The 27,989-nt window shown below is 48.4% G+C and overlaps 4 protein-coding genes across 7 annotated transcripts; 3 read left to right on the top strand and 1 right to left on the bottom strand.

Moving 5' to 3' along the window:
• Positions 1–1,176: 1,176 nt before the first annotated feature.
• On the top strand, positions 1,177–3,784 carry MALL (mal, T cell differentiation protein like). The gene is made up of 4 exons (XM_064651026.1): positions 1,177–1,490; positions 2,532–2,699; positions 2,805–2,933; positions 3,262–3,784. The coding sequence occupies exons 1-4, from the start codon at positions 1,389–1,391 to the stop codon at positions 3,322–3,324; spliced, it is 462 nt and encodes a 153-aa protein (XP_064507096.1). The 5' UTR covers positions 1,177–1,388; the 3' UTR covers positions 3,325–3,784.
• Positions 3,613–18,611, bottom strand: ASB3 (ankyrin repeat and SOCS box containing 3). Of its 3 annotated transcripts, none has more exons than XM_064650996.1 (10): positions 18,532–18,611; positions 11,013–11,223; positions 10,568–10,726; positions 9,555–9,667; positions 9,049–9,184; positions 8,665–8,842; positions 7,198–7,395; positions 6,172–6,423; positions 5,008–5,141; positions 3,613–4,292 (listed from the first exon to the last, which is right to left on the bottom strand). In XM_064650996.1, the coding sequence occupies exons 2-10, from the start codon at positions 11,206–11,208 to the stop codon at positions 4,027–4,029; spliced, it is 1,632 nt and encodes a 543-aa protein (XP_064507066.1). In that variant the 5' UTR covers positions 11,209–11,223; positions 18,532–18,611; the 3' UTR covers positions 3,613–4,026. The 3 variants fall into 3 exon arrangements, with proteins under 3 accessions (XP_064507066.1, XP_064507068.1, XP_064507067.1); XM_064650998.1 differs by having other exon boundaries at positions 11,081–11,223; positions 18,532–18,601; XM_064650997.1 differs by lacking the exon at positions 18,532–18,611 and adding an exon at positions 12,260–12,377.
• CHAC2 (ChaC glutathione specific gamma-glutamylcyclotransferase 2) lies at positions 12,162–17,218 on the top strand. The gene is made up of 3 exons (XM_064651022.1): positions 12,162–12,343; positions 14,308–14,343; positions 15,264–17,218. Exons 1-3 carry the CDS (start codon positions 12,209–12,211, stop codon positions 15,645–15,647), a joined length of 555 nt encoding a protein of 184 aa, XP_064507092.1. The 5' UTR covers positions 12,162–12,208; the 3' UTR covers positions 15,648–17,218.
• Positions 18,551–27,988, top strand: ERLEC1 (endoplasmic reticulum lectin 1). 2 transcript variants are annotated; one of them, XM_064651002.1, is made up of 14 exons: positions 18,551–18,886; positions 19,584–19,688; positions 19,781–19,861; positions 20,345–20,422; positions 20,538–20,601; positions 22,077–22,117; positions 23,913–24,136; positions 25,578–25,707; positions 26,038–26,199; positions 26,495–26,554; positions 26,802–26,926; positions 27,260–27,337; positions 27,515–27,590; positions 27,741–27,988. In XM_064651002.1, the coding sequence occupies exons 1-14, from the start codon at positions 18,566–18,568 to the stop codon at positions 27,810–27,812; spliced, it is 1,617 nt and encodes a 538-aa protein (XP_064507072.1). In that variant the 5' UTR covers positions 18,551–18,565; the 3' UTR covers positions 27,813–27,988. The 2 variants fall into 2 exon arrangements, with proteins under 2 accessions (XP_064507072.1, XP_064507073.1); XM_064651003.1 differs by lacking the exon at positions 27,515–27,590.
• The last annotated feature ends 1 nt before the right edge of the window (position 27,989 follows it).

A 27,989-nucleotide genomic window follows, 5' to 3' on the forward strand; every position in this document is an offset into this window, starting at 1 on the left:
CCAGCAGGCTGGGAGCAGGGAAGGGGAACAGCAGAGATCCTTAAGAATGCTGCTGAGCAAGGGCAGCCAGGTGAGGGGAAAAAATCCTCTCTTGCCCAACCCGTGGACGGCACGTTCCTCCATTTTTAGGCTGTTTGTCTGCTTTTCTCCCCCACTCAGGAGAAGGCTGGGCCATTCACGGGAATGTGCCTGACCTAACACACCTAACAGCTGGTGGGAGTTCAGGGCACTGGCTCCCCCCTGGGATGGCTCCCTCCATGCTGACCCCTGTGCCAGCTGCTTTTCCCCGAGTGCCTTGTGACCGCAGTCTCCGTGTGCTGCCTCTTCCCAGGGGGAAGTTACTAATCCGGTTTCCCTTTAGTGCTGGAGCATCTGGATGCTTCCTGCAGCGTGATGGGGACATTGCCACTGTGTCTGATGGACTTAAGCCCAGGCCAGGCAGTTTTGCCAGGTGGGAAATGATTTAAAACAAGATCTTTCAAGCATAGTGCACGGAGCCCCAGAGCAGCTCCCACAGGAGCACCTGTGCCCTGGAGCCTCCAGAAATGCCACAGAGCACTTCCCCCGGCCTAGGAAGGGCTCAGACAGGAAATATGGATTTGATCTTTGGTCTGTGTCACACAAGGCTTGGCAGTTCCTGGGGCATCACCTGACTCTCCTAACACAGATGGGATATCTTACCGGGACAGCGTCCTCCTGCTGGAGCACATTGCCCCAGTCAGTGAGGTGATTCTGTCCCCTCTGGGTCACCTTCAGCCTTCCATCCCATCAGCTACTGGGGAGTTCTGGGGCGAGGCAGAGTCTGCTGGATGAAGCAGCGAGTGCCTCCCGAATCCAAAATGCATCCATCAGGATGCAGAAATCCCAGCAACTCTCTCTCAAACCTTTCAGGGTACTTGGGAGCACAGGGGCAAACCCTCCCGGCTTGTTCCAGAGTGCTGTCTGTCCAAATCATCTGCCAGCCAGTTTTGGAAGGCTGGATGTGCCTGCAGGGCGTGGAGGGGTCTGATGTGAACACGGAGCAGAAACCTGAACAGAAAGGGGAGGAGGCAACAACACTGGAAGGGAAAATATTTCAGGCTTGGAAGCGTGCCAAGGACGGCAACTGTTTGCAGGAAACATTTCTGCCCCGGTGTGTGGGAAGTTTTCTCCTCTCCCCTCTGGGTAATGACCTTGAACTGACGGTGTGGCAGGGCCGGGGTCCTGCTGCCCTCCCAGCCCTGGCAGAGGGGCGTGTGGAGCCGCAGTGCCGGGCGGGTGCCGAGGGCTCCCGGGCCGGCGCGGTGCCAGCCTGGGCTGGTTCCTGTGATTACGTCCCGCGGGTGTGTCCCTTAAAACCCGGTGCAGGCGAGGGTGAGCCGAGTGATCCTGGTGTCAGCTGAGGAGACATGGCCTCGGTGGGTCCCTCCACGGCCTCCACACAGACCGCCCTGCCCTCCGGACCCGCCGTCTTCAAAACCATCCCCTACGCCTTCATCCTGCCCGAGATCGTGAGTATCCCGAGCTCCGCTGCGTTACGGCACCTGGCTCGTGGCTAAAATCCTGGGAGCAGCCCCCAAATGATCCCAGAGACAGCGGTCGTGGGAAGTAACATCTTGTCTTTGAGCCTGGGCTGGACGCACAAAGGTGGTCTTCGTGACGGGGTTTTTTGGAACAGCTTGAGGACAAGGTACACTCCAGCTCCATCCCAGGGTCACCGGCTGCCGTAGGGCTGGGAGAGGCTGAAGAGCTGCTGGCTCCTCAGGGCACAAGCAGCTCTTGTTAGCACCTAGAAACTGCTTGAAAATCAAGGGAATTTCGCTCTCTGTATCAAGCCTGTCTGCGTCTATCCTATATCGAGTCTTCCCAGGGGCTGAAGGCAATTGGGCGTCTTCTGATGTGTGACATTCCATGATTCTTTCAAGTGCTCGTGGGTCCAGAGGGCGCCCGGTGCGACTGGCTGCAATAATAGCTGGTGTACTTTGACACTGGGCTGGAGACCCACACCCCGCTGCTCCACAGGCACAGTCCCTGCAGTGCCAGTGGGCTCAGCTCCCCGCAGCAATTCCGGGCTTCGCCCACCGGAGCTGGGGCGGCACGGGCTCATCCCGACAAACCCCTGGTGCTGTTTGTGCACAGTAAACCTGTTGGGTGGATCCAGAGCGAGCCACTGGCTCAGGGCTGGTGCGGGGAGCTGTGAGGAGGCCTCCTTGTGCTGGATTTCAAGCCCTGAGAATTAACGAGCGGGGCAGGGCTGGTGCGACGCTGTGGCCGTTCCCCTTTCCCAGACAAAAGCCCAATTTTCTGCTCAAGCACCAAACGCCTCAGGGTGAGACATTTCCTTGTGTGGAAGGCGGCAGCAAACCTCTCCCTTTCGTAGGAACACTCACTTCCCATGAGTGTTCAAGGAAACCGGTGCCGCTGTTGTGCCGGGATGCTCCGGGAAGGATGCAGGGCTTCCGCTGGCTGCTGGGGCCAGCCCAGGAGGGACTTGGAGGGAAGGAGTTTTCCTCATCCCGTGCTCACCCGAGGCGCCTGTTTGTCCCCGGCAGCTCTGCGGGACCTGGGTGTGGATCCTCGTCGCCGCTACCTCCGTGTCCCTCCCGCTGCTGCAGGGATGGGTGATGTACGTGTCCCTCACCTCCTGCCTCATCTCCCTGCTGCTCCTCCTCAGCTACCTCCTGGGCTTCCACAGGAACAGCGAGAACTGGAAAGTGCTGGTAAGGAGGGGCCGGGACGCCGGCAGCTGTGGGCAGGGAGGGTCCATCCCAGCCCTGTCCGGCTGTGTGTCCCTCTGGAGCACTCACCCGAGCCTTGCTTTGCAGGACAGTCTGTACCACGGTGCCACGGCCATCCTGTACATGAGCGCCGCTGTCCTGCAGGCCAACGCCACCATCAACTCTGAGTTCAGCCCCAACTCACCTCTCTACTACCAACTCAACAGTGCCGCCTCGGTGAGCGGGCCCGGAGCACCCCGGGCAGGCTGGAGAACCACAATTCCCCCTGGGAGAGGCAGCAGCAAACATTAAAGCCATGGCAGAGCCACCCCGAGCCCGGCAGCGTCTCACCGGGCAGAGCTTCAGCTCCTCACCTTGGCTGTGCTGTGCAGCCACCACGAGCTTCCAGGGTCCACCTTGCAGGGCTGGCTCCTGGGAAAAGTTGGGAACTTTGCCTCTCCTTTGAGGCTTGGGGAGAGCTCTAGGTTGGGAGGCTTCACTGGGAGGAGGTGGGGTTGGACCCTCCCGGCTCACCTCAGCTTGTGCTCTTCTTCCTCCTGTGCAGTTCTTCGCCTTCCTCACGGCCTTCCTGTACATCCTCCACGCCTTCAGCATCTACTACCAGTGATCCCGGTGCTCCCAGCAGCTTCTCCTCTGTAGGACGAGGGCTTTCCCAGCGAGGGACCCCGCTGTGCTCCCCAAGATGTCCCTGCCTGGCCATGAGGACGGAGGGTCCTTTTTCACTTCACCAGAGGAGGGATTTTTGTTGGCACACGGTGGTGCCCGTGGGGACATTCCCTGCCTTGCCCCGGGCTGAGCAAGGGGAGGGACTGGGCGCAGGCTCCAAGCCTCCAGCTCCGACATTCCACCAAATATTGATGACCAAGGGAAAGGAAAAAAAAAAAGAGAACCACTGTTCCTTCAGCAAACAATTTCCTTTCTTATGTTATTTGCCTTTCTCTGGTTCAGCTACATTCCTCCCCAACACATAAATTGGCAATAATGATGCAATGCTGTGTTCCCTGACTGTCAGGTTGTGCCATTTGGTAAACGCTGTATTTGGAATAAAGCGTCGACTGTCAGATTTTGACCACTCTGTAAGCTGTGCTCATTGAACAAACTCATTTTATCCCCTAAGAGTTAGAAAAAAAAAAAAACCAACCAAACCAGAAAGTGTTCGCTTCGAAAGCTACAACAGGCCTCTTAAACAATAAATCAGAGAAGTCGTAGCAAAGTTATAGACGTAGTATAAAACTACAGCTTGAAAAGAATTCTTACAGCGGGTATTTACAGTCGTGTCTCCCAGTTCCCGTTACAAAACCTGCAGAGTTCAGGCACTGGTGTTGCTGGTGTCACTCCTCCCTGCATCCTCAGCCACGGAGGGAGCGGTGGGAGGAGCTGCCTGCTCTCCCTGCCCCGGGGGATCCTCCAGGTCTGGGATGGCGTTGACCCGCAGCACGTCCAGGTAGAGCAGGTATTCCTGGAGGCACACCGGCAGCGGCAATTCCCGGATGGCGCGCTCCGAGCGCAGCCGGTCGCTCCTCAGCAAGGACCGGATCTCCAGCCGGCACAGGTGAGACAGGGGCGGAATGAAGGCTGGAAAATTGAACCCCGAGTCAATCAGGGACACCGTGGGACCGCCTGCAGTTCCCTGGATCCCACCCCGGGCTCTGGCAGGTAACGGGCAGAGCTCTCCCCAGTGAAGGGATTTGCCAGTCCTTGAATTCTTCTGTTCCCTTTCCTTTGCCCTCCCAGCTCCCTTTCCCTCTTCAGCTGTGGTTACTGGGTGCTCTTACAACACAAATATATTTACTAATAGCAAAGGAAACAAAGAGGGAACTTCACCTCAATTTCCCCAAATAAACTGGCTTTTTTTTTAGCTCCAAAAACATCCTTCTGGCCTCAAACATTCCAAAGGAAGCATTATTAAATAACATTATCACCTACACACTTCAGAAATCATTACAGATCTTTTAAAGAAGAATTTGCTTTGAAGGGAGTCACTAACAGACACGTGAGCACAATTTTTCGGTCACACCTGTGTGTTGAAGCCGCTTTTCTGAAGGGAGAACTGTCAAAAATTCCTGGGCAACCAATTGAATATTTTGGCTGACCACATTTTTGAGCAGATTTGATTTTTTTTTTATGGTTTGTATTTTAATTACCGTCCAAAGCTTTGGACAGAACAGGACAGACACCCCACTGGAAATACAAATCAAATTAAAAAAATAATTTGGAATATCAAATAAAAAAATAACTTGGAAGCTGGCATACACACAGACTTTTTTTTTCTCCTGCCTCTTCCGCTTACCAAAGTGGCTCTTGGGAGTCCAGGTGAACTTCTCCTTGTATTGGGAAAGGTATTCCTCCACACCTCGAGGAAGTCTGCTCCAGTTCATGAACTCCAGGACAAAGTTAAGGACGTTTTCACTCGCAGAGAAAATCCTGCGTGACAAAAACTCCCCTGAAATACCATTTTACACAACAGCATAAACAGAATAATGAGAACAACACAGACAGAGAGCTTTTCTGACAAATCCTTAACAACCTTCATCCCAAGCCTAGAAACAGGAAGCCACTACAGAGAAACCCCAAGTAATTCTACAGCACAAGTCTTTAGTGATGTAATTTTATTTCCCTCCGTTTCCTTCCAAAACTAAGTTATTTTTCTAGATGACGGTGTGATGGGTGTTATATTAGAAAGTGGGTGTTTAAACAGAGGAAGTAATTGCTATAAAAAGTATTTGTGGGTTAGGGAATAAAATATCAAAAAGCACCACGTGTGATATGCAAGGACAGTGAGATTTGTTCAGTCACTGAGTTGCAGCCTTGTAGGGTGTTTACTACAGCCAGCAGAAAATACAAATATTTCAGAACTGTAAACAGGAGTTGAATTCTGTAGTGCCCAACTAAATATAAAACATCACCAAGCCGTTATCTGTATGTGGAAAAACTTAAATTAAAAAAAAAAACAAACAAAAAAATAAAGCCCAGACTGGAACATTTGCCACATTGTTTTGTTTAACAATCTTGAACCGCATCCGTTTCCTCTCCTCCCAGCCCTGGCCCGGCTTCACTTCCCATTTGCTTCCCATCCCATCTCTCCTGACCTATTTCTCCCATTTGAAATTCTTCTTACCATTGCTGCATTACAGTATTTACACACACCTACAAAATCTGAGCTAAATTTGGGGGCTATTAAGAGATGTTCTATATAAAAGCCGGGCAGTGATGCCTTTCTCCGGGGGAGTGATATAAAGCAACCTCCCTCCAGTCTGGCTTTCTTCCTACACCGAATTTTTTTCTCCTGGCTCCAGACGTGGTGGCGTGCGAATGATTTATCTCAGACTTTCCACAGCCCCTCCCATTCCTGATCGTGGCAACTGATTATCAAGGCCCATCCTGGGAAAGCCCAGGTTATAACCCAAGCTTTGCCCGTGGTATTTAGCAAGTAGGGGCGAGGGGCTCCGCTCACCAGAGGGCACACATGAAATGCAGGGGGTCAAAGCCAGCCAGGAGCAGGGAGGGCAGCCACTGCTTGTATTCCTTGTGCACCGTGTTGCTGTAGTGGATAAAATCCGTTAGTTCCTCCCCGGAGGGCAGGGAACAGCCCAGCCTCAGGAAGCGCCGAAACAAAGCGAACTTCTTATGGCACAGGCAGTGTCCCAAGTTAACGGCCCGGAGGGTGATCCCGTGCTTCAGGAGAACGTCGATGAAGTGAAAATACCTGGGAACAGGGAGGAGGAACAGGGGCGTCCAGTTAAGTTTTGCCCTCAGAAAGCATCTCCCACTTTCAGCATCCAGCCGTATTTGCAGGGAGCTCCGGTTTTAGAAATAAAACCATCTCACTACAATCCTTTTGTCGTTATCCATCACAACAAGGTGATGATGTGATAACGGTGTGATAACGACTGAGATTATGACTGATAATTAGCGAGCTGCTTTTTAGCTTAGTTAATGATTAGAGAGCACATTTCTTCAGGAAAGTGATGTATGTTACCTGTCTCATTCACAGGACATTTAAGTAATTACCTGCTCTGCATCCCTTCTTAAATTATTTAAATTATTTATTATTAAGCAACACCAGGACAGAAGGGGGGGAAAAACCAATATGCAAGGATTTTTAAAGACAACTTCCTAGGAGCATGCCAGGGACTAAATTCCCCACTAATGAACCTCTAATGAATTTAAAGGCAGCACCTAAGCCATCAATTTTGATCCACATAAGTGAAACGCTCTGTTAGAATCTGGGTTTAAAGAAGATTTAAAAGCCTTTATTGAAGATGTTTTCCCTAATGCAGCACACGAGCCACACAGCAGGTACTTGGCATTAATATTCCCAAGGAGGAGTGTCTGCAAAGGGGGAACTAAACAGAATTCTGGAAAAAAATTGTTAATGACAGGCAACAACTGAGGGAGGAAGGCGGGAAAGTGCACGTTTGAAGTTAAATAAAAGGTGATATAAGCACGAATAGTTTCAAAACAGAAGAGGTTTCCTTACTCTTTTTGGAAGATCATGCACATGGGGGATCTGCAGTCGAAGTCAAGGCACTCCTGAGCATCTGGGCTGAAGCCCTGTTTGAGCAGCATCTCCAGACACGCCCCGTCCCCCCCGTATATGGCGGAATACACGGGGCTCAGTTTGCCCTTGCCCTTGTCACAGATCCGGTCAGTAACTGGGATCAGCAGCTCCAGGATCCTGCAAATATATCAAACCACTGGTTTCTGATCTCGTGCCACGATTCATTTTAAACACACAGCCATTTTTCACATGGTTTGGAAGAAAATCCTGATTTTTCACTCCCGAGCTTGCACAGAACAACCTTGATAACTCCATACACAGGTCCTGGGCAAACACTGTGCTTTGGCATGGATTTAGCCTGGAAATAAATATTTTAATCCAAACCAGGGACAGCTCTTTCCTATTATCCCCCACTCCTTTTTAGAGCTGCACATTAAATCCAGACTTCTCTGAAGTCTGGAAGCAAACTGGAAATGTGAGTTGCAAATAAAAATTAATATTTAGTGGAACAGAAAAATCCTTCTGTTCATAGCTCACAGCTCCAGGCTACATCACATTAGTGACAAACACCAGTTCCTTTACTACTGGACCTTACTGGTCCTTAGGGGTCACCAGTCACGTGCAAATATATGTGCAAATCATGGAGTTCCTGAGAGCTCCTTCTCCCCAGTGTCCTGCTGCTCCAGAAACTTCCTTCCACTCTTGGCTTTCTGCAGTGGAACTGCCTTGTATCACTCAAACTGGCCAAAGCTACAAATGCATTTCTGGAAGGGTTAAAGGGACTGTTTTGTGGCTTTGATTTTTCTGCCTGGTTCAGCTAACTTAATATTTGCACATAATTACTTCTGCTACTTACTGGTTAGGAATATAATTCTAATTAGCAGCTGTTCAAGCCATGTATAAAGCCATGTCATTTATGTTTTATAATGGAGAGTAAAATGGCCATGAAGTGAATTGGTATCTGGTTCAGCACTGTGGAAAACCCTCTAAACTCATTAGAATGTGGATCAAATCCAGGTTAGATGCTGAATTAAAAATTATAAAACCAAAGAATGGTTGAGGTTGGAAGGGACCTTAAAGATGATCCAGTTCCACCCCCTGCCATGGGCAGGGACACCTTCCACTAGCCCAGGTTGCTCCAAGCCCCCTCCAACCTGCCCTTGGACACTCCCAGGGATGGGGCAGCCACAGCTTCTCTGGACAACCTGTGCCAGGGCCTCTCCACCCCCACAGGGAAGGATTTTTTCCCAATATCCCATCTAACCCTGCTCTCTGTCAGTTTGAAAGAGACTACTAACAGGCATTTAAAAAATGTGAAAAGAATTAAGACTTCTAAACTACAAATCAGTTTGAACGCTCATTTTTCTTCCTTTTAGGCCCGAGCTTCCTCCCTGGGGATTATATTTGTGTCACCAGAATCTTCTGGACGCCTTTCCCACCACCTACTTTGCATGGCCCATTTCGGCCGCGGCGTGAATCGGTAACTGCCACTGGTCCTCGTTGCAGTAGAGGTTTGGGTCTGCCCCTGCTGCCAAGAGCAGCTCCACACATCCCAAGTGTCCCTCCTGTGCAGCAATCAGCAGGGGGGTGGCTCTGTCCTTGGCCTGGCAGTTGAGGTCTGCACCTGACACGAAACAAAACCAAAGTCACGTTGGCCGGTGATTATTTTTCCCCGGCGCGACTCCAAACTCAACGAGTTTTCCACAGCAATAAGGAAAAAAAAACAACACCCCAACCTAAAATTTCAGATTACATGCAAGAGCAGAACTAAAACTGTGTTTAGTGACAGCTGATGAAGGTTCAAAAAGGGAACTGAAGGCTCATTATTACCGTGGGACACCAGCAGCCGCAAACTCTCCAGCTGGCCATACTGAGCAGCCACAAACAGGGGGGTAATTCCAAAGTCATCCCTACAGTTCTTGCTTGCCCCTTTCTCCAGGAGGATTTCCATTATCTCAGTGGAACCCTGAAATAAGTATTTTTACTCTCAACCAACGGAAAAGCAAGGAAATTACATAATCTGTTTTCCCCACACACACTCCAACCTGAAATAAGACACAATATGTCAATATTCTAAAGATGCATTGAATAATTAATGGTCAAATAAATCAGACAAGTTTCAATTCATTTATCACATTTGCTCATTTATGTGATAAGTACAAATGGTAATTAAATGAGTTTATTAGCACCATTAAGCCAACATATTTGTAAGTACAACCTTATGACTGCTTAGGTTGGTTAGGAAAATGTATCCAATAAAAATGCAATAAAACAAATAAATTATCACTCAGAACACACCAGTGACATGGAAATTACAGGATGTGCTTAAAGGTTACCTGAAAAGAAGCTTGGTGCAAAGAATTCCATCCAGACCAACAATGAGGACCTTCAATATTTGCTCCGTGTTGGAGCAGAAACTTTATGACCTCTGTGTGTTTATTTTCAACAGCTTCAGTAGAACAGTAATAAAAAAAAAAAGGTAAAAATAATTATTATTAAAGAACTTTCAAAAGAAAGAATTTAAATATTTGGATTTACGAACTCGCTGAAAAACTCAAAAGGTCTCACTGCCAACTTCCTGACACAATAATCAGAATTATTTTAAATTTGTTTTATTTCTTCTTACTGTCTTTTGTGTTTACATCCCAAAACCGTGTTGGAGAATGGAAATTATACACGAAGTTTTCAGTTAAACTTGTTAAAATTCCACCTCCACTGTGTTAAGACAGATAACAAAAGCAAGTTTCTCTCCTCCCTCTTTCCCATGGAACATGGAGACAGTTCCACAGTAGACAGTGAACTGCATGGATGCCCAAATTCCCCCTGTCTTGGAATAGACTTGGAAACAAAGGTAACACAGGACCTGTGATGTTTGCCTGGCTATGGAGGTAAAACAATAAACACATTTAATCAGATGAATTAGACCCTGAGGATTCACCATTTAAAGTGTTTAATTATGTCAAACATAAATCACAGAAGAAATGTTAAAATGGTGGACCTTGATTACTAAACTAGAAATGGCAAAAATTAGTCTTTTCACGCAAGAGGTAGGGAGGAATTAAAATAAAAGCAAAAAGACTTGAAACAGCCTCATCCATACGGTAATCCTGTACCTCCTAGAGCTTTCCTGTGCTAGGAACAAAGAACAGGTGATGCAGCAAACCAACTTGGTTCGACAGTTTTGTTTTAAAACACTGCCCGAAACAGATTTATCCATAAATATAAAAGGGGGATTTCCAGAGCCACTCCATGTCTGAGCCTAAACCCTGGTGTTTAGGCTACAAATCTACGGGACACGGAACAGGAACTTAATTTAAAGTTGGTTTTTTGGGATTTCAGGAAAGCTGACCTAGGAAGAGCGGGGTGGTGGCATCGGTGGTGACATCGTTGAGGTCGGCCCCGGCTTCCAGGAGGACACGGAGACACTCCAAGGCCCCGTGACGTGCCGAGAGGTGCAGAGCACACAGCCCTTCGAACGTCCTCGAGTGGATGTAGTCATCAGATGGGGCTACAGAGAGGGATGAGGAGGGGGAAAGTGGGATATCCAGCAGCGAAGTACCAAAATACAGTTATTTTGAGAAAACAAGGGAGTTATTCGAGATGCGTGGCCTACAAATGTGCCTCTTCCAAACGTCACCGGCGAGCCACAACCTGCCAATTTCTCTTTACCACAGCTGCGAAACCAGGCAGAAACTCCCAAAACAAGTTAAGAACACGATAAATCTACATCGTTTCTACTTTCTACGACAGGGTAATCGAGCAGAAAACCACACTATTTACTATGTTCTCTTTACCTGCACGAATGAGCAGCCTCAGGCACTCACTGGAATTGTGTGCTGCCGCTTCATGGATGGGCACCCACCTCCTGTTATCCGGGACATCGATGCTGTATCCCTGAGCAATTAATTTCCTCAGGATTTCGACGTTCCCTTCCCTGGCTGCAAGGCCCACGGCCGAGCACCGGTCGGAATAGGCCTCCGTGAAATCCATCCTTGGGATCGAACTCTGCAGGAGGAAGAGAGGAGGGGAAAAAAAAGAGATGCGTGTTGGTACAACCTATGTAAGACAGAGGTTTTTGTTTGTTTTGCAGAGGATTCGGTTTGGTTTGTGGGGTTGGGAGGAGGGTGGTTGGTGGTTGTTTGTGGGGTTGGGAGGAGGTGGTTGTTTGGAGGGCTGGGGGAGATGGTTGAGGGGCTTGGGGATAGAGGTTGTTTGTGGGGTTAGGAGGTGGTTGGTTGTGGGAAGATTGTAGGGTTGGGGGAGATGGTTGTTTAGAAGGTGGTTGATTGTGGGGATTGGCAGAAGGTTGTTGGCAAGGTTGGGGGGGGAGGTTGTTTGTGGGGTTGGGGGGGGAGAGATGGTTGTTTGGGAGATGGTTGGTTGGTGGTTTTGAGGGGGGTTGTCAGTGGGGTTGTGGGGAGATAGTGTGGTGGGTTTGGGGGGGGTGGTTGTGGGGTTTGTGGGAGGTGGTTGCGGGGTTTGGGGGGGAGGTTGTTTGTGGGGTTAGGGGGGAGACATGCTTGGTTGGGAGATGGTTGGTGGTTTTGAGGGGGATTGTCAGTGGGGTTGTGGGGAGGTAGTGCGGTGGGTTTGGGGGCAAGGTTGTTTGTGGGGTTGGGGGGGAGAGATGGTTGTTTGGGAGATGGTTGTTTGGTGGGTTTGAGGGAGACTGTCAGTGGGGTTGTGGGGAGGTATTTTGGTGGGTTTGAGGGGGACTGTCAGTGGGGTTGTGGGGAGGTAGTGCGGTGGGTTTGTGGGAGGTGTTGCAGGGTTTGGGTGCCTGTTCGCCAGAGGTGGTTATCTGGGGGACTTGCGGGCGGTTTTTAGGGGGATGAGCGGCTCTCCCCGGTCGGCAGGGACCGCGCCAGCCCCGTCCCGTCCCGTCCCCGTGCCCCGCGCGGCCCTGAGGGCAGGCGGCGGGCGGCGGTGCCGGTGCCCCCGCCCGGAGCCGCCCCGCGGCTGCGCGCAGGCCCCGCCGGGCCGGGCCGCCATGTGGGTGTTCGGCTACGGCTCCCTCATCTGGAAGGTGGATTTCCCCTACCAGGAGAAGCTGGTGGGGCGCGTCCGGGGCTACAGCCGCCGCTTCTGGCAGGGCAGCACCGACCACCGCGGGGTGCCGGGCAAGGTGAGCCGCGCCGGGGCCGGGGGGAGCGCGGCCCTCAGCGCCGGGCCGGGCACAGGCCCCGCCCGCCGCCGGACGGGCACCGGCGACGACTGCAAAAAAACACAACAGACAGCGTAAGGGACTGCAAAAAGAGGGGCTCGGGAACGGCCAGAGCTGTTCTTGAGGCTGTTAGATACCTGAGGGCAAACCCCTCGGTGAGGGCGAACCCCTCGGGGCGGGTGCCGGGCTGTGCACAGGGAATGGGAAAAGGCAGTAACCTCCTCGCTTTGTATTTCAACTTATTCTGCTCTCTCGGATCAAAAAATGCATGGATGAGGAAATATTTACAACCCGATTGGAAAAGGAGAAAATAAAATTTTTTAAAAAAAAAAAAAAGGAAGAAAAACAAAAAACTAGCAAGAAAAAGGAACCAAAATTCCCAAGAGAGTGACATTCCCAGTGTCACGAAGACATAATGGGAGTGAGGATAAAGTGTAACCTGCACCCCGTAAACCTGGAATAATGCTTTAAAAGAGCTCCTCCTGCAGAGGAGAAAAAAAAAAAAGGCTTAAGGATTATTTTAAAATAACAGCTTGCTGTGTGTGGCTTTAAGGATTATTTTAAAATAACAGCTCGCTGCGTGTGGCGTGGAAGGAAGTTTCATCTAGGTGTAAATAACACGATAAAAAAACCTCGCACAGAGCTTAGAGATAACACAGCTTGAGCCGCCACTGCTCCTTCAGTCCTGATACGTGTTAAAAAACAGATATAAAACGAGGAAAAAGCAGCTCTTCAAAGTATACAGCAACTTACACCTTAGTTGTGTTTAAAAAAGATTGTCAGAGAATTACTCCCAGTAGTACAAGCAGTAATTAATCCCTCTATCAACAAGTAGTTAGTTATTTGTTCCTTACTGTTTGTTTTGGGTAGTTCCAGGCGAGCCAAGGACTCTGCAAACCAATACACAAAATACCCTGCCCTTCCCTGGGCAAACAGATCCTTCTCCCACCACACACCCCACCTGAACATGAAGAACCTCTCAGTACCTCCCTTCGTATTAAATCAGATTAATTTAGATAAAATTTAATGCAATTAGGCTGCAGTTCTGTAAGGATAAAGTTGTTTTCCACCCCAGAATGTCTCTTCAATCCACGATTTACAAAAATCTTCTTGACCAGTATTGAGGGCACAAGTTATGGGAGCATTAATAGCTATGGAAAAAACTTTCCAAAAGGAACACCTAAGTTATCTTCCATGAATCATGGGAACAGACCTATTTCTCCTCAGGAAATAGGAATCATTTGGTGTTCATGTAGTTTTGTTGCCTTATTTTATCAGTCAGATCAGGAATAGAGGGCTCATGCTGGGAGAGAACTCATTTGATGCCAAAATTAGCAATTTTAAACTGCAGATGTATGTAGTTCAGCATAGGGGTTTATATTTTAAAATTTTATAAAAGGAATTTCAACTATTGTGTTTCCAGTATTTACACACTGGCTTCTTACTCTCCCTACAAAGAAGTATCTTCTTGGGAAAAATAAGCCATTTGCAAGGTATTCTCCCTCTGTCCAGCGAGGCCCCAAGGGCTCCTTGAGGACAGTTTTACATTAATGAAACCGTTAATTATCACTGTTACTGTACTGTTAATAAATAATCACTGTTTTAAACTGGAATAGAATTCAGTCTGGACAGCACATGTAAAGCAAGGACGTTGAAACCCTCCCCATTTCTGACTGCCCTTCATTTAATTTCTGTGTTGCAGACACAGTCCACTCAGAATTCAACATTCAGTTTATCAAAGTTAGTCTGATACAGATCAAAAGCTATTCTCAGAAAATATTTATACTGGATCTAGACCGTATTGGGATTGTCCTGGATTAGTTCTCTGAGTCTTTCATTGGTTTTTTCTCGCTTTGTTTTAGTTTTGCTCATGATTTAGGGTAAAAGCCTCTAACTGAGTTATGGTTTCTTCTTTTACATTTCAGCCTGGAAGAGTTGTGACTCTGGTTGAAGATGCTGAGGTACAGAACTCCTGTCTGTCTCTGTGTCCAGAATGTCCTGTTGTATTCCTGATCTCTCTTAATTGTTGCTTCTTTACAAGCAAATAATTGTATTATCTTTAGGGAAAAGTTCTCCTAGTGTTTCTTGGAGTTACACCAATGGCTCTTGATTGTTTCAGATAATCAATCTAAACTCAGAACTTGGTTGTAGTTTGGGTCTGTTATTACCAAAGGGACATTTTAAAGTATTTTTTTGGAGTAGTCACTTTGGCCACCCAGTTGTAAGATGCAGAATTTGATATAAACATATATCAAACATACATCATTTGATGTAAACATCAAGTGATGTGACAAGTCTGCTCTAATTTCAGCGTCACCTCCTGCAGTTGAACAAGGTGTAGCCTGATGTTGAAGGTACCTGGGCAGCCCACAGCAGTGCAGGAGAGGCTGAGGAAGCTGGGGTTCCTTAGGCTGGAGAGGAGGAGGCTCAGGGGAGACCTCCTCATTCTCTGCAACTCCCTGACAGGAGGATTGTAGCCAGGTGGAGATCAGGCTCTTCTCCCAGGAACCAGCAGTAGGACAAGAGGGCTGGGTCTTCAGCTGTGCCAGGGGAGGTTTAGGTTGGATATTGGGAAGGAATTTTTTCCAGAGAGAGTGCTCAGCCATTGGAATGGGCTGGCCAGGCAGGGGGTGGATTCTCCATCCCTGGAGGTGTTTAAGGTGAGACTGGATGTGGCATCAGTGCCATGGGCTGGGAACCACGGCAGGGTTGGATCAAGGGTTGGACTTGATGATCTCAGAGGTCTTTTCCTGAGATTCTCTGATTCTGTAAACTGCCTAAATAAAGCAGCCCTTTCAAAGAAACAGCCACAGGACTCCAAAAGTTGGTTTAAGAGAGTTTTGCCTAAATACTGAGTGCCCTTTGGGTCTCCTTTGTCCAGGGGTGCGTGTGGGGCGTCGCCTACCGGCTGCCGGCGGGGCAGGAGGGCGAGGTGATGGCACACCTGGACTTCAGGGAGAAGGGGGGCTACAGGACCACGAGCGTCATCTTCTACCCCAAGGACTCGTCGGTGCAGCCCTTCGAGGTGCAGCTCTACATCGGCACCCGCGACAACCCCAACTACCTGGGCCCCGCGCCGCTGGAGGACATCGCGCGGCAGATCCTGGGCGCCGCCGGGCCCAGCGGCCGCAACACCGAGTACCTCTTCGAGCTGGCCAACTCCATCCGCAGCCTCGTCCCCGAGGACGTGGACGAGCACCTCTTCTCCCTGGAGACGCTGGTCAAGGAGCTCTTGAAAAAGCACCAGCCCCCCAATTGTCTATAAAGCCACGTCCCGCTCTCTCTAACGACCTGGTCCCGTCCCGCTCTCTCTAACGACCTGGTCCCGTCTCCAGAGGAGTTTTTGTGGCTCTGGTAACTGGGAGGAGCGTTTCTCTGTGCTGTGCTACCTTTATTAGTGGTGTATATCTTTAATTAACGCTGCGTTCGGAATAGGAGTCGGTCATTAAAACTACCAGAATCGTTCATTTCAGCAGGGAAAACGTTTTAGGTGTGGTTTTGGTAGCTTAGCCTTCCATCCAAAGACTACACCTGCATGGGAATCTCACTAAGCTTCTCTTTGTTTAAAGATATATATATATTTTTTAATTATTATTTCAGGTTTAGCATTAAATCTTTAGATTATTTTTAAATAGCATATTCTAAATAGCTTATTTTTAAAATCAGCATTCAGAGACAAGTCCCACAGATCTAACTGGTGGTTTTTTGTGATCCAAGACCACAGTGCTACTACAGAGAGAAATTTTGCACAGTGGAGCATTTATATCAATGTTCAGCTGCTCTGAAATGAAGTTATTCAACTGAATTAGTCATCTTGCCCTTTATGTATTAATTTATCCTTAAATGCAGAGGATAAACCTCTTTATTGTCAAGGAAATAATTCCTTTTATTGTCAAGTCCTGACTTGGACTCAAACGAGCCATAACCTCTCAGTGCCTCATTTCACTTTTTAATCCTAATATAAAGAATAAATCCCAAATGGTAAAATTAACTAAGAACAGGACTTGAAGTCACAACCCAGCAAGAAGAGAAACTCTCACGTCTGTTACTTTTAAACGCTGTTGTTGTTCTCTTAAAAAAATCCACCCAGCTCTGAGGACAGATTTTTAAGCCTGTTTTCAGGGATTCACTGATAGGGGGTAATGAAGGAAGGAACCCTCTTTTCAGTGACATCCCAAGAGGGTTGGGGAGCCCCCAGTTTAGGCCAGTCGGCTTCCTGACTCAACCCATCAGCACATGGAATTTCCGTCCCAACGCGGATCTGTCTCGCTCCTCAAAAATTTATTTTTATTAACTTTTAACAAAGTATATTTTTATATCTTAACGTAAATGGTCCTGTTTCAACCACCAGGTAACGTCTGTTCTCTCAGCCAGGGAATGTGTTTTTAGTGGCTGCTTGGAGGCCTGGATTCTGCACCAGTAATTGCAAGAAATGTCTCTTTTCTCCTAAAAAGGTCACCCCTTTCTCTTCTTTGCATCTTCCTGGTTTAGACTTGTGAAAGTAAAACCACGTGCAACAGCATGAACACTGTTTGCTCTCTTAAAAATTCTTTCTAAATTTAAAAATTCTTTCCTCAAAGACCGAGCCTTGTTCCTTAAAACAGGGCAGGGGGGTGCTCTGTGCTCACTAATGATCCCAAACCATCAAGGATGATTCTCTCTCTAAAACTCTCACTGCTTAAGCACTGTGATTCTGTGTAGCTCCACATGTTCTGTCTTTAATTGTCTTCAAGGCTTTGTTGGTTCATTTGCTTCCCAAACCCATAAAACATGGCAATAATACACATTGTATGTGTACAACTCCAGTGCAATAAAAATGCATCGCGTTGACTAACAGGGTTGGAAGTTTCCAAAAATGTTATTTTTGAAGTGTGTCCATAGGAGGATGGACATCAAGGTGTGTCTCAATTACACCCAAATGTGCTGGGAATGAGGATGAAAAACAAAACACAACAGCTCCTATAAACTGTGTCACCTTAGAAATTAATTAAAGCACGGGAAATAGAATAATAAAGATATAAATGTGTTCTTGCTGTGTGGGATTGGAGCCACTGCTCTCCCTGCAGGTTTGGTCACCACCAAAAGCCTTTCAGTCACCACAAAAAAAATTAATGTACACCTTTTATAGGCCATTTAGGCTTCTTTTTTTGTTTTCCTACTGGTTCAAACTCAAGCTATATTTGTGCAAATTATAGAGATTTTAGATACGGCTTCACTACACAAGCACACACACAAAGCTACTGCTAAACCTGTTCCCAGTCTTGCCCTGTGCATATTAATTTATCCTTAAATGCAGAGGATAAACCTCTTTATTCTCAAGGAAAGAATTCCTTTTACTGTGAAGTCCTGACCTGGACTCCAACAGGCCATAACCTCTCAGTGCCTCATTTCACTTTTTAAGCCTAATATAAAGAATAAACCCCAAACGGTAAAATTAACTTAAGAACACTACCTGAAGTCACAACCCAGCAAGAACAGAAACTCTCACATCTATTACTTTTATGTGCTGTCGTGACCCCTTCTCTTAAAAATTTATATATACATACAAGCGTGTATATACACATACACACACGTATATATACATAACTGTGTATATATATGCACATCTATTTATATACAGTGTATATTCACACACATATATATATATAAACAAGTGTGTATATACACGCACATCTGTTTATATACAGTGTATATTCACACACACACATATATATACAAGTGTGTATATAGACACATCTATTTATATGCAGTGTATATTCACACACATATATATACAAGTGTGTATATACACGCACATCTATTTATATACAGGGTATACACACACACACACATACATAGGTGTATATACACAGACACAGGTTTTTATAGAGATGCACACACAGGGAGCCCTTAGAGCGCTGTCTTACACTCATAACCTCGTAGCTGTTTGGTCGTGTTTAACCCTCAGCGCAGACACTAATGACCGAAGTTAATTACGCGCCTAATGACTGAAGTTAACCACACGCATCCCGCTCTCCCCCCGCTCACTCCCCCCTCACACATCCCCTCCCTCATTCCTCCCTCACTCTCCCCCTTAACTCACTCCCCCCCTCACCGTCCCCCTTCCCTCCCTCGCTCCCCCCTCACGTCGCGGTGCCCGCGGTCCTCACCTGCGTTCGCGGCGGGGCCGCCCCGGATGCGGGGATGGGGCTGCGGGCGCTGCCCCGGTTGTTGATGGGCGCTGCCGGAAGCCGACGTGGCGGGCGGCGCAGCGCGGCCTCCGCGGAGCCGCCGGCCGGCATGAGGGGCTGCGGCCCGCCCTGCCCGGGCCCCCCGAGGGGCTGCGGGCCGCCCTGCCCGGCCCCGGGCCCCGCCAGGGGCGGCGGCGGGCCCCGCCCGGCCCCCGCGCTGCTCTGCGGGCTCCTGGCGGCCGTGGCGGCCGTGGCCCAGGGCGGCCGAGCGCTCCCGCAGCTCAGCGACGACATCCCGTTCAGGGTGAACTGGCCCGGCACGGAGCTCAGCCTGGTGAGGGGCACGGCGGGGAACGGGGCCCGAGAGGCTGGGGGACACGGCCTGAGCCTGGGGGATCCCGGCGGATTGTGTCCTGACAGCGAGGGGAGGGCTGGGAGAATCCAGGGGGATTGTGTCCTGACAGCCTGGGGAGGGCTGGGAGAATCCAGGGGGATTGTGTCCTGACAGCCGGCATGGGGAGGGCTGGGAGAGTCCAGGGGGACTGTGTCCTGACAGCCTGGGGAGGGCTGGGAGAATCCCGGCGGATTGTGTCCTGACAGCCAGCGTGGGGAGGGCTGTGAGAATCCAGGGGAATTGTGTCCTGACAGCGTGGGGAGGGCAGGGGGTAAAGGGGGATGGCTGGGGCTGGGGGTAAAAGGAAGGTCTTTATAAGAACCGTACAGGGAAATAGGGAAGCAGGAGTAACAAGGATGTGGAGGAGAAGTGGGATCTGGGGGACAGGGGGGATGTGGAGGAGAAGTGGGATCTGGGGCATGGTGGGGATGTGGGTGGAGGTGAAGGACCGAAGCAAAGTGGACAGCAAGCAACCCCCAGCCAGTTTTAACCACCAATTAATTATAGCCTTGTGCTATAATTAATGCCCAGGAAATACTCTGGAATCAGCAGCACCAGTCAGTGGTTCAGGGGTATTTCTGACCAGTAGCATTCAGAAAACCCACCTGGCTGATGCAAAGGTTGGTTGTTTCCACAGCCCACGACTGGTGTCCTGTACAAAGAGGACAATTACATCATCATGACCACTGTGGATAAAGAGAAATACAAGTGTATCCTGCCACTGATAGCCAGTGGCAACGAGGTGAGTCCAGCAGAGTTACTTTGAAGTTATAAACGGGAGATGAGTCTTTATCGTGTCATTTTTAACGTCACAAAATATCCCTTCTGTTCCAGGAAGAAGAAAAGGACTATAAAGGTCCTACTCCAAGGGAACTGCTGGAACCTCTCTTTAAGCAAAGCAGCTGTTCCTATAGAGTATGTTACTTCTGTGTTGGTATTCAATGCTGATTAAAAGGTTGTGTGTAGTCCAGTCCGTGTCAAGGTTTGGGTAGTAAATCAAGTACTAGTTCAGTTTGAAATAAGGTCTCTGCACCTTTATATCTTAATATTGCAGATAAAATTCTGTATGATCGAAGACATCAGGATTCAGAGAAATTGTGTTGCTACTGTAGCAATTGGAAAACGTGGATTTTACTGACAATTTTACCTATTTGTTTATTTATTTTCCCTTTGTTTTATCTGTGTGAGAGTCAAGGAAGCTTTGCCTGGTGTGGTTCTTTGGAACATCACTGAAATGTTTGGGGAGCACTGAGAGCCCTCACCGTGCTCTTGTTTTTGAGGGTGCCCCCAGCATGCCCACACAGTTGCTTGGGTTGCAAGCCCAACGGTTTTTGGGGGGTTTTGTGGTGTGTAAATATATCTAAACTTAATTTTTTTAAAATGTATTTCAATTTTAAGATTGAGTCTTACTGGACTTACGAGGTCTGCCATGGCAAACACATCCGTCAGTACCACGAGGAGAAGGAAACGGGGCAGGTGGGCTGCTCACAACCCCTTCCCCCTTGGCTCAGCTCCTCCAGAAGGCTGGAATTCCTTCAAAAAGCAGGGAGAAACAGTCACTGACACTTGTTTTACCTTCTTCTGATTGCAGAAAATAAACATCCAGGAGTACTATCTGGGGAATATGATGATGAAGAACCCGTTATCAGAACCAGGTGTGTCTCAGATTATTATATTTTGCTGATGGTAATGAATTGTGTGGTTTTTAATTATTCCTGGCTGAGAAATACAACTGTAGAAAACTTAATTCCCAGTGCAATAGAGTAGAATTTTGTAGATTGCTTGGGTTGTTTTCCCAAATAAATGGTTTTCAGTTAATTTTTTTTGGCACCTCTCCTTGCATCCATCCTGTCAGTTTTGCTGTGCTAATTCATCAGCTGTGTTAATCTGCAATAATTAGTGCCAGGGAAAGAAAACAGAGGATTTAAGGCACGGAATCAGTGTATGACAGCCCAGTCTTTGGCAATACACCCTTTTATTTGGGGGGGAGAAGTGTTTTTCAGACTGTGAGCAGAGGGCAGAGCACGTAGCACACCTTGGGCTCTGCTGCTTCCTAACACAACAGAATCTGCAAACCCAAACACTTACCTTTGCTGGTAGATTTGATCCTTGAACAGTTTGGGAGTCTTTTTTTTTTAGGGAACCTGGTGCAGATCTTCAAAAATACTCGAGTGCCTAAGGTGGGACTCAGGTGGAAATCGAGTCGCTGAGCTCCAAATTCAAAGAGCAGTTTAGAGGAACTGATTTTCAGAGCACTTTTTGCCTGTAAAATAGTCCAAAGAAGCCTTAAAAATCCAGAGACTAAGCATTCATTCATCAGGGTTGATGGAAAGAATAGAAAAAACCATCCTCTAGGTTGGGGTTAGTGTTTAATTCTAGGCTGGTGTGTAACAGGTGGGCCTGTTTTCCTGTTCCAACGTTTTCCTACAAGTGATTAACTGAACACTGCAGTCTTTTGGAGGGGGTTTAGTGCTATTAATCCCATTCCTGGATCCCTGCCTGCAGCCCTCAGTTAGGTCTTAGTCCTGGAAAAAACAGGGCCTGAGAAATGCACTGTTTGGCATTTCTGTGGGAGTGAGTCACAGGGATCACTGGTGGTGCCTCGTTCTCTGGGGTGCTGCTGCACAGAACACAAGATGTGTCATTCAGGTCACAGTTTTGTGGGGCTGGGTGCTGAAATGATGTGAGATGATGCTTCAGGTTGTCTCAGCTGAGTCCTTCAGGCTGCTGTCCCTCTGCCCTTCCTGCTGAGGTGGCAGATGGTGTCCCTTCCCTGCTTCCTGTGCAGCAGCTCACGCTCCTCCCCAAGCACCTGCCTGTTCCCTGTCCAGTTCCCTCCCTTCCCAAACAGGAGCAGCAGCAGTGACGTGTTTTCCAGCCCTGCCTGTGGTGTGAGAGCTGAATTAGGCCTGTCCTGCCAACCCCAAATTGTTTTAAGACTGTGCTGACTTGTATTTTGCTCTGGACCCCAGGTCACTGGTTGTCTCCTTTCTTTCCTCTTTTGCACCTGCAAGTGGCTCTTGGCAGTGCACAAAGTACCAGCAAATACACAAACCAGATAAGCTTCTCTGTATGTAATTCCATTTGACTTCAAGTGCACAGACTTACCTCGTTCTTAATTATTCCCCAGATCAAGAAGAGAAGGAAAATTCCAAAGAAGGTGCAAAAGAGGCAAGTGAAAAATATCTGTTTTAACTTTTCCCATCAGTAGTGGAGGCAATTTATACAGGATCATAGAATCCCAGAAGGGTTTGGGTTGCAAGGGACCTTAAAGATGATCCAGTTCCACCCCCTGCCATGGGCAGGGACACCTTCCTCTAGCCCAGGTTGCTCCAACCTGGCCTTGGACACTTCCAGGGATCCAGGGGCAGCCACAGCTTCTCTGGGCAACCTGTGCCAGGGCCTCCCCACCCTCACAGGGAAGGATTTCTTCCCAGTATCCAATCTAATGATGAAATGATGTAATTAGTCCCTTCCCAAAATGAGTATCAAGAAATGAAACTCTGTTCCTGAGCTGCACTTTTCTCACTTTTAATGATCAGTCCCAGCTCAGAAATTTAATTTAGTCTTGCTACTTAAATCTTGCCCTTCTACTTATTTACAGTATTCTAATCTTAATCTTAAACTTAAGTAAGATGAATTCTGTGCTCTCCTTAACCACATAACCACAGACAGTTATTTTCCCAGCCACATTAGAGGTCTCCATCCCCTTAATGACACTTCCATAGATTTCAGGTAGGGAGAAACACTTAACAAAGCACAAAATCCCCAAGAGATTGAGTTGCTGACCCATCCCATAAAACTCTGTGCTTCCCTTTCCCACTTGTTTAGGCCCCAAAATTCAATTTGAGTTTTCAGGTTTACATCAAAACAATGGAAGTACCTGAAGCATGTTGGAGTTGGGAATTAGCAAGAGCAGGTTTGACCTCATGGCCAGTTATCCTTCATTTTCCTGCTGAAATGAAAGTTTTGTGGCTGTGTCCTTTATAATATCCCAGATATTATAAAGGGGTGGCTGTGCAGTGATCTCAGCAATATCCAGGCCTGAGGAGCATTTTGGAGGTCACTGAGGGGGCAGAACGTGGCCTATTTTAATGGCAGTGGTAGCTGTGCCTCTTGGAAAGTCAAGAAAAGCAGGTGTTTTGTAGTGTAGCTGCTTTTTTTTCAGTTTCAGAGGAAATTTAAGAATGTTACTGCCTTGTTTTCTTTTTTTTGGGGGGGGGGACAGTATTTATGAGCACTTGCAGTGTCTGGATTTCAGCCTATAAAGAATTTAGGTGTGGAATCTCTAGCCAGGAAAGGGCATGTTCACCCTTTACCCTCGTGAATGTCTTACTGCTTCACTCAGGGAACAGTTTTTAGGAGGGTCAGTGGCCTGTGACAGTGGGATGTGGCTTAAAAGCCAGAGCAGATGAGGGACAGAAAGGTCTTGGATCCTCGGAGTGTCCCAACCCCAGAAGGCACCTCTGTGTTTTAGCCCAGAGCCCCATTTGTTGTGCACTGAAAACCTGCAGTAGCTCAAGCAGCACAGGTGGGAAAAGGTCAGTTTTGTGGGTTCTGGCATAAAGAGAATTTTGGGAACCCAAGAACTCCGGCTGCTTCCAAGACAGGAGCCAGGAGAGGGACTTTACCACTTTAGGGAGTTAATTCCTTGAAGAGGAAGCTGGATAGAAGACAAAGGAACAAACCCAAAGAGAGCTGACTTACAGGTGTGAAAAAGTGGAGTTACTTTGTACGTACCTTAAACGTTGTCAGTCAGAGCCACAGGCGGGGTGGGATCCTCTGGATAAGGAGCAGCCCGGGCTGGGAATGCCCAGAGGGGCGGTGCAGGTACCGGGGTGACTCCTCAGGGGTGGCTTTGGCTGCCGAAACACCCGAGCAGCTGCACAGGTCTGGTTCCACCCCGGCGGTGGTGGTGGGTTCCAGAAGAGTGGGAGGGGCTTTCCCTTTGCTCTCCCCCGCGCAGATCCCCACCAAGAACATCGAGGGGCAGATGACGCCCTACTACCCGGTGGAGCTGGGCAACGGCACGCCCTGCAGCCTGCGGCAGAACCGGCCCCGCTCCAGCACCCTCATGTACATCTGCCACCCCGAGGCCAAGCACGAGATCCTCTCCGTGGCCGAGGTCACCACCTGCGAGTACGAGGTGGTGATTCTGACCCCGCTGCTGTGCAGCCACCCCAAGTACAGGTAGGGTGGCACGGGGCGGGCACCCCGCTGCGGGGCCTGGGGCACCTTGGTTCCCCGGGAAGCTGCACCACGTTTGCACTTTGTGGGCACCCGCAGGGATTGATCCCAGGTGGGAAGCAGGATTTGAGTTTCAACAGGCACCATGAAAACACAGAATCACAGAATCAGCTGGGTTGGAAAAGATCTCCCAGATCATCCAGTCCAACCCTGGATCCAGCCCCGCCGTGGTTCCCAGCCCATGGCACTGATGCCACATCCACTCTCACCTTAAACACCCCCAGGGATGGTGACTCCACCCCCTGCCTGGGCAGCCCATTCCAATGGCTGAGCACTCTCTCTGTAAAGAATTCCTTCCCAATATCCAACCTAAACCTCCCCTGGCACAGCTTGAGACCGAAATGGGCACTAAAGGCAGATTAAGAACACTTACCTTCTTTTAGTTTGGGATTTCAAGGTCTTGAGGAGTTATCTTCATGGTGTTTGAAGACTGCAGATACCACATGTGTACACAGGCTTTTAAAATCTCTACAAAACCAAAAGTGTGGTCTGCAGCTATAACCTTAATGTTGATTTTAGTTCCTCACAACATGAGGAGCTCTCTAGAAGCCATTTTCGCGTGGAGAATTCACAATTTCGGTGTTATTGGCCAAAAATCAAGTGTGGGGTTCTTTTTTCCTCCCCTTCCCTGAGCTGTACCTGTGCACCTGAGGGATCCCTTAGTCTCAGCCGTGCCTTTTTGGACATTCCAAGGGGCGTAAAGAGAGGTGCAGAGGGAACAATATGACATACAGACACGGCAGGATAATGGACAGGATTCCTGGCTTTACACAGATGTTGGAACAGGGGAGTATTTAATCCCTGTTCTGAAACAGGCCACCAAGTCTGAAGGCAAAATCCTGCGCTGTGCATTTTATAAACACTTGGCAGCTGGAGTAACTAAGTTAAATGTTAAATGTTTAGTGTCCATCATAAATTTTCTCCTGTAGATGAGCTTGCACATACTCTGTTATCTGTTTACTGTGGGAGTCTTTTAAGCCTCTGTATCAGCAGCAAAATAAACAGAAAGTGCCCAGGCCAGTGGTTCTGTCACTTGGTAAGAATAAAATAGAGAGCTGCTGCCTCCTTCCAGAGGGAAGGCATGGAAAGCTTGCTGGCCACCACCAGGAAACACTTCAAATAAACCTGCAGGATCAACACTCCCCACCTCAGTCAATAAGGAAGGGTGGGGGTGGCAGGCTGGGAATGCTGCTCAGTGGCACCACGGGGATCACAGCCCACTGTTTTAAGCACAGTGCAGTTTTTTTCCTGCTGTGTGTTCCCCCAAGCAGCCCCTCAGCCTCCAGGGCTTTCCCCCTGCACTGCCTGAGCAGAAGTAGCTGCACTCAGGAGCTCCCAGCCCTGCTGAGGTGAAGGTGTGACACGTTCCTACCTTGTTGGGCAGGTTCAGGGCTTCCCCCGTCAACGACATCTTCTGCCAGTCCCTGCCGGGATCCCCACTGAAACCCCACAACCTGGAGCAGCTGGAGAAACAGCAGGAGATGCTGAAGACGCCTTTCAGGAGGGTCAAGGAGGTAGGATTTGTTTTCATTTTAAAACAGAAAAAATATTTTCCGTGTTCAACACGTTCCGTAGGGTGGTGTCAGCCTTTCAAACAGCCTTTAAGCTTTGAGACCGTCTGTAACTCACCTGATCTGGAAGGGAAACAAAGCAAGTCAGTTTGGGCTACTAATTTAGAGCTTTTGTAGCCTTTTCTAGCCTTCAGGTCACAAATGTTTGAAGGTTTGGACTGGAATTTTCTTTCAGCTAAAACTGACCTAAACGGCCAGCTGGGCTCAGCGTTCAGCAATTTATCTGATTTATGAGACTTTGCAGGGGATTTAACTGCAGCCTTTAAATTTCAGGAAGAAATGCCTTCAACAAAAGAAGAGAAGTTCTCTTCCATTCACAAGCCTGTGGCTGTTGGAAGCCACCAGCTGTTAACGGTGGGGACAACCCACATCTCCAAACTGACTGATGAGCAGCTCATCAAGGAATTCCTCAGTGGCTCCTACTGCTTCCACGGGGTGAGGAACAAGGCTACATGGAATAAATAGCTACTCCTTACCTGCACATCCTGCTCTATGTGTTTGCTTAGTTTTCACCTTTAACCTCTCTGTTGAAATTCAATTTATCCGAGCAGCGAAATGAGAGTAGGTAATGAGAATCTCACTCTGTTAATTGATACATACGGAGTTTTACAGCTCAAATTTAGGGCTTAGGGTCTGGAGGAGAAGGCACAGGGCTGTTTTGGGGTGTTCTGGTTGTTTTAGGGGTTCTGGTGGTTGTGTTTTTTAATGCTGAGCTTGTACCTCTCCCCAGGGTGTTGGCTGGTGGAAATACGAGTTCTGCTACGGCAAATACGTTCATCAGTACCACGAGGTGTGTTTAAATAGTTCTGCTGGTTCTCTGTGTTTTACTTATTTTAGTTTTGTAGTGCATTTGACAGATGGCTGGGGGAGGTTAGAGGATCTGGAGGAAAGACACCTTTTAATTTTATAGTGCATTTAATAGGTGGTCGTGGGGGTCAGAGAATCTGCCTCCTTTTCTTGGCTGATCAACAGCTTGGGCTCAAGAAGCTGGATTTCAGAAAGTACACTGTGTCATTATCAGCCTTTCCTTTTTTAAGGACAAGGAAAGTGGCAGGACCTCCGTGGTCGTGGGTACCTGGAGCAAGGAGGAGCACGTGGAGTGGTCGAGGAAGAACGCGGCCAGAACCTTCTACCTGCGAGAGGATGGCACCCAGACCGTCAGGTACAGACACTGCTGCTGCCACCCCTGGCACGGGAGAGCCCTGGGAATGCTCACCTGATTAACAGATACAACAAACTGTCAAGAGCAGCCTGTTAAGATTTATCCCCCCCCCCAAATCCATATCAAAAATAAGTAATTCAGCACTCGGGAGATGGTGCAGAATAAAACCTTCCACTGCTGAACAACCCTTTGCTCCTGCAATACAACCTGTTGCTGTTTGTGTATTAAATACTTGCTGAATAGTGAGGTGGTGGCTCACACCACTTACCTGCCTGCTTATAAAAGGTTGTGTTGAATACTTCCAAACCCTTCTGTTCCGATCTTTCCTGGCAGGATGGTGTCTCATTTCTATGGAAATGGAGATGTTTGTGACTTGACAGACAAGCCAAGGCAGGTGACTGTGAAGTTGAAGTAAGTGAACTGATGTTCTCTGTGTGTTTCCTGGGTCAGAGGGGGAAGCTGCTGCTGTTGTCACAGAGCCCTGAAGGCAATGATTGTTGACTTAGTAAAAATGCTGCAGATAGCAGTTAAACGCATTATTTTGTGCTTCTCACACCCCAAACATCCCAATTTCTCCTCTGTTTTCAGATGTAAAGAATCTGATTCCCCTCACGCTGTGACCATTTACATGTTAGAGCCTCATTCATGCCAATACATCCTGGGGGTAGGTAAAGACACACCTGAGATCAGCTGCCAGGTCTCAGGTGTATGTTTAAGGTGGCCCCTTCCTTCCTTCCTTCCTTCCAGTGACTCTTCCCAAGATTCCTGCAGTGCTGAGTTCGTGGTCTCTGATGTTTTGGTGTCTCTGTTGCAGGTGGAGTCTCCAGTCATCTGTAAAATCCTGGATACAGCAGATGAATACGGGCTCCTCTCCGTGCCCAGCTGAGGACAGCGAAGCCCCCTCCATGAGCCAAATCCCCACAGGAACAGCCACCTGTGTGAGCTGACAAAGGCCTCACCAGCACAGCTCTAAGCTGAGGGACTCATGAACCACTTTGTGTATAACTATGTGTATATAAGAGCTTATGGATAAACTTTTAATGATTAAAACCCTGTCTTGCAC

This window comes from Pseudopipra pipra, chromosome 3 (genome assembly GCF_036250125.1).
Source record: "Pseudopipra pipra isolate bDixPip1 chromosome 3, bDixPip1.hap1, whole genome shotgun sequence".
NCBI lineage: Eukaryota > Metazoa > Chordata > Aves > Passeriformes > Pipridae > Pseudopipra > Pseudopipra pipra.

Excerpts from the sequence above, each read along its gene's own strand:
- ASB3 (XM_064650996.1), bottom strand. The coding sequence starts at position 11,208 with ATGGATTTCACGGAGGCCTATTCCGACCGGTGCTCGGCCGTGGGCCTT. Across the intron at positions 7,396-8,664 it reads GCCGAAATGGGCCATGCAAA|GATCCTGGAGCTGCTGATCC; the intron begins GTAGGTGGTGGG and ends ATATATTTGCAG. Across the intron at positions 6,424-7,197 it reads TGCATGATCTTCCAAAAAGA|GTATTTTCACTTCATCGACG; the intron begins GTAAGGAAACCT and ends CCCTGTTCCCAG.
- CHAC2 (XM_064651022.1), top strand. The coding sequence starts at position 12,209 with ATGTGGGTGTTCGGCTACGGCTCCCTCATCTGGAAGGTGGATTTCCCC. Across the intron at positions 12,344-14,307 it reads ACCGCGGGGTGCCGGGCAAG|CCTGGAAGAGTTGTGACTCT; the intron begins GTGAGCCGCGCC and ends TTTACATTTCAG. Across the intron at positions 14,344-15,263 it reads CTCTGGTTGAAGATGCTGAG|GGGTGCGTGTGGGGCGTCGC; the intron begins GTACAGAACTCC and ends TCCTTTGTCCAG.
- ERLEC1 (XM_064651002.1), top strand. The coding sequence starts at position 18,566 with ATGGGGCTGCGGGCGCTGCCCCGGTTGTTGATGGGCGCTGCCGGAAGC. Across the intron at positions 19,862-20,344 it reads AAAGCAGCTGTTCCTATAGA|ATTGAGTCTTACTGGACTTA; the intron begins GTATGTTACTTC and ends TTCAATTTTAAG. Across the intron at positions 25,708-26,037 it reads CTTTCAGGAGGGTCAAGGAG|GAAGAAATGCCTTCAACAAA; the intron begins GTAGGATTTGTT and ends TTTAAATTTCAG.
- MALL (XM_064651026.1), top strand. The coding sequence starts at position 1,389 with ATGGCCTCGGTGGGTCCCTCCACGGCCTCCACACAGACCGCCCTGCCC. Across the intron at positions 2,700-2,804 it reads GCGAGAACTGGAAAGTGCTG|GACAGTCTGTACCACGGTGC; the intron begins GTAAGGAGGGGC and ends CTTGCTTTGCAG. Across the intron at positions 2,934-3,261 it reads AACTCAACAGTGCCGCCTCG|TTCTTCGCCTTCCTCACGGC; the intron begins GTGAGCGGGCCC and ends CCTCCTGTGCAG.